At 38.8% G+C, this 9,833-nt stretch overlaps 1 protein-coding gene across 1 annotated transcript in view; it reads right to left on the bottom strand.

Annotated features, from left to right (window-relative positions):
- Positions 1-7,176: 7,176 nt before the first annotated feature.
- Positions 7,177-9,833, bottom strand: part of LOC102874917 — a 70,731-nt gene continuing 68,074 nt past the window's right edge. Inside the window, exons 11-12 of the mRNA XM_006882206.1 lie at positions 7,419-7,492; positions 7,177-7,330 (exon numbers count right to left, since the gene is read on the bottom strand). Coding sequence (XP_006882268.1) covers positions 7,177-7,330; positions 7,419-7,492 — 228 coding nt within the window. The remainder of the gene's footprint in view (positions 7,331-7,418; positions 7,493-9,833) is intronic.

Raw genomic sequence — 9,833 nt, 5'->3', positions numbered from 1 at the left:
TGTCCTACCCTGTGCCATTTTCATCACCTCTCATACACTTGAGCTCATTGCTACAGTCACTGTGCTAATCCATCTTGTTGGGGGTCTTCCTCTCCTTAGCTGACCCACTACCATTCCAAGAACAGTAGCCCTTTCTAGGAAATAGCCTTTCTTAGCAACATGCCCAACGTATGAGAGATGACACTCAACCATCTTTGCCTCCAAGAAGCACTATGACTGCACTTTTTCTAAGCTATATCTATTGTATATATTATATTGTGGCTAGTATTTATCCCAAATATATAGCTGAAAGTAGATCGATGGATTAAATAGTATTTCTATATGTTTTATATATGTGATTTCTTATACAGATTTTTTCCCTTATGTTTCATTATCTTTGCATACCTGATATAAATCCTATATGGTTATGAAGTGATTACTTTGAAATGATGTTGTATTCTATTGACTAGGATTTTGATGAGAATTTTTGCAACTATGTTCTTGAGATATATTGACCAATAATTGTGGGAAACCAAATTTCAAAGTTAATATTGATAATAAACCAAATGCTATATCAGGATAAAAGGGAGGCACAGATATAAACTGGAATTCCCCCTGAAGCACTAAGGTAGACCTTAAGTGTTCACAGGGGTTAGGCATCAAGGAAGACCTTAAGCATTTATACAGTTCTTATATTGTATTTGCTAACTCCTCCATCCTGAGTCAAACATAAGGTTTTCAATAGAAAGAGCTTAGCTTCATTTGCATAGAATTCTCTTTGTGATTTGATCCCTGGCAATTTTCAATAAAGGCACAGGGAAGTTGGTTCAGTACTTTAGTTGTTTAAACTGCTCACTCGCTGCTTTACCTCTCTGCTTACTTATATATTCTGGGTGTTCTGTCTCATTTTTTATACTTTACCCGTGGCCAACAACAAATAAGCTTATTTGTTAATAGTGTCTTTGCTATTAATAGTGACAGAATACTGTCTGTATGCATACAAGGAAGAACTATCAATACCAATATCATTCAAATATATACACCAACAACTAAAGCCAAAGAGAAGGAAATAGAAGATTTCTACCAAGCTTTGCAGTTTGAAATTCTTGAACATACAATCAAGATTCATTAATACTAATTAATGACTGGAATGTAAAAGTGAGGAAAAAAGAAAGATAAGAAATCAGAAAATATGGGCTTGGTGAGAGATAGGAGGCTAGATGTAGAATCAATAATCTATTCATGCAAATACTTCTTAAAAAACCCAACACAAAAAGGCAGCTATACACATAGACCTCACCTTATGGACTGCACATGAATCTGACTGATTACATCTGTGGAAAGAATCATTGGAGAAGCTTAATATCAGCTGTGAAAATCAGGCCAAGTGCTTGTAGAACTTAAACAACTATTTATATGCCAGTTAATATTGAAGCTAAAGAGAATTAAAACAAATACACAAGAACCAAAATATGACTTTGAGTCTATGCTATCTGAACTTAAAATGTATGTAAAGAACCGGTTTGAGGCCTTAGACACTCTTGAATGCAGACCAGAAGAGTTGTCAAAGGATATCAAGAGTATCGTCCATGAAGAAAGCAAAAGGTCATTACAAAGACAGAGCAGTAAGAAAAGTCCAGGATGAAAGGCAGAAGAAACTTGAACATTGCACTAGAACTCCAAGAAGCCAAAACAAGAGAAGATTTCAAAGTAAATTTCAGGAAGACAAAGCAAAATATTAGAAAGAAATGTGCGAAGAGTCAGAGAACCAAAAGGGAGAATGTGGCATTTCTAAAGCTGAAGGAGCTAAAAAACAGCGTCAAGTCTCAAGGCACAATATTTAAAGATGCAATTGGCATAATGAGACAGAAATGAAGCTGGAGATAAAATGATAACATTTTGTAAAAGCAATGATTTATTCATTGCAAATACTTTTTTAGGAAACATACCCACAGGCTATACACATGGATTTCACCTGATGTTATGCATAGGAATCAGATCGATTACATATGTGAAAACAATCACTGGAGAAGCTCAATATTGGCCATGAAAACTAAGCGAGGTGCTGATTGTGGAACAGACCACCAATTACTCAATGCAAGTTGAAGCTGAAGCTAAGGAAAATTAAATCCACAGGAACCAAAATTTACCTTGAGACTATCTCACCTGAATTTCAAAAGCATCCCAGAAACAGGTTTGAGGCCTTGAATACTAATAAGAAAAAACCAGATTAAGCTGTGGGAGGATATCAAGAACATAATTGAGGAAGAATGTCGGTGATTAGTACAAAGATGGAGGAGGAAGAAAAGACCAAGATGGATGTAAGAAAGGTCTCTGAATATTTCACTAGCATGCCAAAAAACCAAAGCAAAGTGGGGGGGGGGGGGAATCAAGATATTTAGGAGCTGAACAGAAGATTTCAAAGGATAGTGCAGGAAGACAAAATAAAATATTGAAATGTGCAAAGAGTCAGAAAATCAAAGGGGCCAAACTTCCTCAGCATTTCTGAAGCTGAAGGACCTGAAGAATAAATTCAAGCCTCTAGTCACAATACTTAAGGATGCTTTGGAAAGAATATTAAATGATCTAGGAAGGATTTAAAAAAGATGGAAAGAGTATACAAAGTTATTGTACCAAAAGGAATTGATGAGCACAGAAGAATTTCATGAAACAACATATAAGCAAGAGACTATGGTGATGAAGAAGTAAGTTCAAGCTTCTCTGAAAGAATTGGCGAAAAATAGCCCCCAGGAATTGACAGCCTATCAACTGACATAATTCAACAAAAGGACACTGCCCTGGATGTTCTCCACCAAGTTGTGCCAAGAAATCTGGAGGACAACCATCTGGCCAACTGACTGGAAGAGATCCATTTGTTTCCATTCCAAAAAAAAGATGACCCAACAGAGTGAGGAAATTATTGAACATTTTTAATATCATATGCAAGCATGATTCTGCTGAAAATTATCCAAAACGACTGAAACAACACATCAAACAAGAATTGCCATAAGTACAAGCTGGGTTTAGAAGAAGCCATGTTACTAGGGATACAAGGAAACTGTTATTCAAACAGAGCAAAGGAACAGTTAATGCTTCAAAGTCAAGAAAGGAGTATGTCAGGCATGTATAATTTCTCCACATCTTTTCAATGTACATACAGAACTGAACTTTATGAAGAAGAATGTGGTATTAGGATCGGAGAAAGATTAATCAACAACCTACTTATGCAGATGACACCACTATGCTTGATAAAATTGGGGGAGATGTGAAGCATTTGTTTGAGAATATCAAAGATTGTTGTTGTTTGTTGTTGTTATGTGCTGTCAAGTAGCTTGTAGCTCATAGCGACCCTATCTGCAATAGCCCTAAACCCTGCTCTATCCTGTGCCAACCTCACTGTCTCTGACACATTCACTCCCATTACCCAATCACTGAATCAATCTATCTCATCAAGGGCCTTCCTTTCCTTTGCTGTCCCTCCACTCTCCCAAACATGATGACCCTCTCCCAGGACCAGTCCCTCCTTGTAATATGCCCAAAGTATGTCAGACGAAGTTCAGAACCCTTGCCTCCAAGGAGCAGCCTGGTTTCACCCTCTCCAGAACAAATTTGTTTGTTCTCCTAGCAGTCCATGATATACCAACAATCTTCTCCAGCACCACAGCTCAAAGTCATGAATTCTCTATCATCCCTAGTCACTGTCCTGCTTTCTGACACATAGCAAACAAGTGAGAAGACTATAGCCCAGATCAGGTGCACCTTAGTCTCCAGCCTGAGATTACAGTCTTATATATAGATTGCATCTCAACTCTTAAGAAAGCAAGATACTCACCACTGGGTCTATAAGCAATATCATGATAGGTGGAGAAAGGATTGAGGTTGTTAGCAATTTTAGCTTGCTTTGGTCCACAGTAAGTCTGATGTCAGGGATCTCTCTAGAGTGCTAAAGAGCAATTATTTCAGTCTAGAGACTAAGGTGTGCCTAATTTAGGTGTGCCATCGTTTTCTCCATTGTTTGTTATGCATTTGAGGGCTGGACAATGACTAAGGATGACAGAAAGAGAATCAATGCCTTTGAGTTGTGCTACTGGAGAAGACAATTGAACACACCATGAACTGCCAAAACAACAAATAGGTCTGTCCTGGAGAGAATGAAACTGGGCTGCTTCATAGAGGCAAGGATTTTGAAGCTCCATCTCATATACTTTTGGCATGTTGCCATAAAGCACCATTCTTGGAGGAGGACATCATGCTTGGAAGAATAGAGGGTCAGCACAGGAAAGGGAGACCTAGATGAGATGAATTGACACAGTGACTGTAGCAATGAGGTGAGGTGTGTCAGAGATGGTGAGATTGGCTCAGAACAGAGCAAGGTTCAGAGCCATCGTTCAGAGGGTTGCTATGAGTCATAATCAATTCAATAGCAAATTATTATAATAGCAACAACATCAGTGACTTTGCCTGACTTTGGCATCAGGGTAATTATTGCTTCATAGATAGAGTTTAGAATATTCCATCTTTTTCTTTATTCTGGTATAGTTCAGGTAGAATAGGTGTCAACTGTTCCTGAATGTCCAGTAGAAGTAACTTGTGAAGCCATGTGGGCCAGCACATTTTTTGGTTGAAAGTTTTGGGGTTATGGTATTAGAAACTTTTTTAGGGGAGGTTTTTTGTTTTGATTTTAATGCCCAGTTAAATTTCTTCTCTTGCAAGCAATCTGTTCAAATTCTACCTCTGTCTGAGTTAAAGTAGGCAGTGAATGTCTAAATATATATACATTTCCTCTGTTTTCAAACTTGGAGTATAACTCTTCATCAAATACAAAGCTCAAACTCACTACCATTAAGGCCACTCTGTTTCATAACAACTCTCCATCAGATTTCCAAGGCTGTAAATCTCAAAGAGAGGAGAAAGTCTCTCTTTCTACCATGGACTCGGTGATGAATGTGAACCACTGAAGATGTGAAGCCTTTTAGCAAGCAGCACAACACGCTACAAACGATTCCACCAAGGTCTTATAGTTCTTTATTGCTGTTACTGATTACCATCGAGTTGGAACTGACCCTCCAATGGGTTTTCAGAGGCAGTTAATCTCAGGGGAGGAGACTGCCCATTCTCCCCTCACAGATCAGCTGGCAGATTCAAACCACATGCATTCAGATTGCAGCACAGCTTCTTATCACTAGGTCACCAGAGCTCCCTATTCTGTTCCTTTTATTTTAGTGGGTTCTGTTTTCATCCATTTAATTTCTTAGTGGTGGGTTTCACTTGTTATCCTACTTTCCTTTTGTTATATTAATATTTTTGTTAGCCATCAATATACTATGACTCATAGACACCCTCTGAACAATTGATCTGAACCTTGCCTTATCCTGCACCATCTTCACAATTTCTGACTCATTGTTGAGGTCACTGTGTCAATCCGTCTTGTTGGAGATCTTCCTCTCTTTCTCTGATCTTCTACCTTTTCCAGCATAATAACTTCTCCCAAGAACTCCTAACAAATTGTTAAGAGAGACAAATAAGCATCATGCTAAAGAGAAAAGAAATTGTTAATAACTTTATTTTAATTGGATCCACAATTAATGTCCATGATAACAACAGTCAAAAAAATAAAAGACACATTGCATTGGGGAAATCTGCTGTCAAGAACCTATCTAAAGTGCTAACAAGCAACAATGTCAGATTGAAGACAAAGTGCTCCTGATTCAAGGCATAGTTTTTTTCAATTGCTTCCTTTAAATCTGAAAGTTGAGCAGTGAATGAGGATGACAGAAGAAGAATCTATGTCCTTCAGGTTTATCTCTGTTTTGAGGTGCTGCATAGATTAATACGTTATTTAATATTTCATTTTATTGTATTATGTATATCCTCTCTTTCTGAGAAATACACGTAATTATGTAAACATAATCACCAACAACAACCAGTAGCTAGGAGAGAAGCATAGAACATATTTTGTTAGAAAGCTCCTAGAAAGAATAAACCCTGTCAAAAATTTTATTTCAAACTTCTCATATCCAAGATAATGTAGGAGATACTTTTTCATTTTAAGACAGCTCAGTCTATGGTACTTTGTTATGGCAGCTTTAGGAAACTAACTACTTCAAAATCCAGACTATCTTAGAAAATGTTAGAAAAGAATGACAAATATAACCATACAGCTGTACACTAGCATGGTATCACTTCTTCACCCATTATAAAAAGGAGTAATATAAATTTAAACTGAGCTGAAAATACATCAAAGGAACAAAAAGCAGTTAAGAAAGTGAAAGGTTTGGAGAAGAGGAGATGAGTGTGGAGTTAATTTTCACCTAGATGCAGGTGGGCTCTCAAATTAGAAGTCAGAGGTTCTTGCTGTTAGTGAGGGGCTTATATACAGAGGTTTTTGGTGGATTTTCATGCTATTCTCGATAACCTCAGACGGGTTTTTTAAATTTATTACTTTATGAGACGCCTTTTTTTTCTTTTTAGTCTTCTTGTCAAGCAGGTTACACAGCCTGCAGCCATTGTCTCCTTGGTAATCCTAATTTGTTTGTTTGTTTTGGGGATGTTTTATATCTAGGACTGCCTTGGACTCTACTGTGAGGTAGGGGCCTGGCATCTGAGCTGATCTGCCTGGTTCTGGGCCTCTCTCCACACCTGATTTGTATGTATGTATGTATGTATGTATGTATGTGCACGCGCAGGTGTTGGGGGTAAGGGTGGAGGAAGGAATGATATATAGGTCATTTTAATTCATGTCACAGGACTGGGTTTTGAGTTAGGATTGAATTCTTTGAGGAAGGTGGTAGAGTCATCAGTAAGTGAGACTGACTTTTTGTTGATTTGGAAGAGATTTGTTAATGAGAAGGAATGTAAACTAGGCTTTAGAAGGGGAGAATATAGTGGAACCAAACCAGATCCCTGAGTGTGTGTGGTGGGTTGTGGGGTTTGGGTAGGTATCTGGATAGGGTGGAGAAGGCCGAGAATTAGAAGGGGGTGAAGGAGATGCTGCGGAAACCGGAAAGGAGGGATAGTCAGCAAGACCAAAGGTAGAAACAAAATTCTTCCGTAGCGAGGGGTCTGGCATGAGTTTGATACAGGAGGAAAATCTGGGAAGGAGAGAACATTAATTCAAAGGCTTTTTAGGAGGCACTCAAGTGGGGTGTTCTTTAGAGTGTCTGACCTTATAGTGCCTGTTCCATATAGTGAGTATCTCTAGTTTTCCGTTTCATCTCCTGACAGAGACACAACATCAGGGGCAAAGATTTCTTTGATCTTGAGGGGCTTGCAAGACTGACCACCAGGCCTCCCTAGAGGAAACTCTGTAGTTAGGAACAGCTTTCCATGACCCTGGATTTCTAGGTAAAGCCTGGTCATCAGACAAGAACGCAAAACAATTAAAATAGGAGGAAACTGCTAGGAAGAACAGATATAGAGAGATGAAGAGTGATATTTACCTGGCAAATAGTCGACTCTGTTGCTGGTCAGAAGGATTTTCTGTCTGATGATTGATACTTCCCTCAACTGGATTCTAGTAAGAATGAGTAAGAAGAACAAAGAAAAGTCAGGTCACTTATTGCTGGCAAGCAATCAAGCAACCAGGTTATTTAGCCAAATGAGAGAAAAGCCAGCCAGGTCTCTCATACTTGCTTGAGAGACTGGCTCTTCACTGTGTCTCTTTGAGGTGAGGGAGGTTCAAAACTGAAGCAAGGATCCCTGTTGCTGGGGTTTGCCTAGATGAGATGATGTCCACTGTGTCTGGAGTCACTTGGAGGCCCTGCCTTCCAGTCCTGTCCTAGGATTTTCCACATCAAAAGAAGAGGAGGTGAGTCAATTGAATCAATTCTACAAGGCTTACATGTGAAATAATTAGCTAGTTTGTTTTCACCTGAATGCAGTTAGGCTGCACTCTCAAATTAGACATCAGCGATGTTTGCTGGTAGTGGGAGAATTTGCTATAGTGCAATTTCCAGAGTCTCTTCTGACATCCATTTCGGTTTTTTTCTTTCTTCTCTGTCTTTGTTATGATTTTTCTGCTTTCTTCATCAATGATATGCTTCATGTTGTTGTTGTTGTTGTTGTTCTTGTTAAGTGCCATCGAGTCATAGACAACTCTATGAATAAAAGACCTAAACACTTGTATAACTTTCATCGTTTCTCCAAGTTCATAGGGTTTCCAGAGGCACGCTATTTTGGAAGTGGATGTCACTCTTGCTTCCAAGCTTGTTTTAATCAGGGAGCTCCACCAAACACTGTCCACTATGGGTAACCATTATCGGATTTGACACATCGGTGTCACAGTGTTTATCATCACAGCAACCATGAGTTACCTCTCTGTACAGCCAATGGACAACCAGTGCTTATATCACTTAGAAAAATGTTTTATCAAAAACAATTAAAATCAGACCTGAGGGTCGCAGATTAAAATCACCCACCTTTGGCTTGGTAGCATAACATTCTATCTACTAGGCCAACAGAGTTCTCTCATTGTTGTTGTTGTTAAGTGCCACTGAGTCATAGACCCCATAACTCCTTAAAGTACCTGTGACAGGTCTTATATTTATGATAAAGGCCTTCACAGTGACACTTGTTTCAGTTCTTGTTGTTGTTATGTGCCATCGAGTCACTTGCAACTCATAGCGACCCTATGTACAACAGCCCCAAACTCTGCTCTGTCCTGTGCCAGTCACACCGTCTCCGATACACCCATCCTGATTACCCCAGTCACTGAATCAATCCACCTCATAGAGGGCCTTCCTCTCCTGCGCTGTCCCTCCACCCTCCCAAAGCATGATGTACTTCTTGAAGGACCGGTCCCTCCATACAACACGTCCAAAGTATGTCAGACGAAGCCTCAGAATCCTTGCCTCCATGGAGCAGCCTGGTTTAACCCTCTCCAGGATGAATCTGTTTGTTTTCCTAGCAGTCTGTGGTACCCTCAATACTCTTCTTAAGCACCACAGTTCAAAAGCATCAATTCTCCTTCTATCCTCCCTAGTCACTGTCCAGTCTCTGATGCACAACAAGTGATTCTTACAATCAGAATTTTTTCCCCCCAGAGTCAAATATCAGATTAGGACTAGAATGCTAAGCCGCTTCTATCATCATGAGAGGTTTGATTTTGTTTAGAGTATAGAGTCTCTGGAGAATAGCCAAGTAAAAAACCTATAATTCTTGACTGAATGAATGCTGTGATTCCTAACTGAACTGTTTTATTGTAAAAATATGAGCTCTCTTTCAACAAGTGTGTAGCACTTGATTAAAGAATCTATGAAAATGTAAGTTAATAAAACATAAAGAATTGATTCCTCTTTCTTAGAGACAAGAAGTGAATGGAATACAATATGATCAGATGACTCAGCTGAATTGGTAGAGCTGAAACTAAAGTTCACTTTTCATCATCAGTAGTACTTTGCACCACTAGATTGCCAGAAACATTTTATAGTCAACCTTGCAAGTGATTTCTCAAATGAAAGTGCTTTACCAGCAACTCTTCCTGAAGACTGACCTCTTCCTACCAGAGTACTTATCATGCAGTACAGTGGCCTAGTTACTAGTTTACTTCTCCTAATGGACTTTAAATTTAAAAAGATCTAAGAAAATGGCTCAGGTTCCCATAATGGACTATGATTTGCATATAAACGTTGCAGACATCATGTTTAATGAACGTCCTAAAATATTATTAAGTCTTACTTCAACATATTATGCACCACACACACTACATAGCATATCTACTATTTCTTTGGTTACCACCAGGTTATAAAATTTTGTACCTGTACAATGGAATACTATGCTGCATTTAAAAACAAGGAACTCATGCAATATTATTCAAAATGGTTGACTCTGGAGAACATTATGCTGAGTGAAATATC

This window comes from Elephantulus edwardii, unplaced genomic scaffold (assembly GCF_000299155.1).
Source record: "Elephantulus edwardii isolate Elephantulus edwardi_28Jun2011 unplaced genomic scaffold, EleEdw1.0 scaffold00017, whole genome shotgun sequence".
NCBI classification, from domain to species: Eukaryota; Metazoa; Chordata; class Mammalia; order Macroscelidea; family Macroscelididae; genus Elephantulus; species Elephantulus edwardii.
Note: the sequence above shows the minus strand (reverse complement) of the source record. Positions and strands in the feature narration are given on the sequence as shown.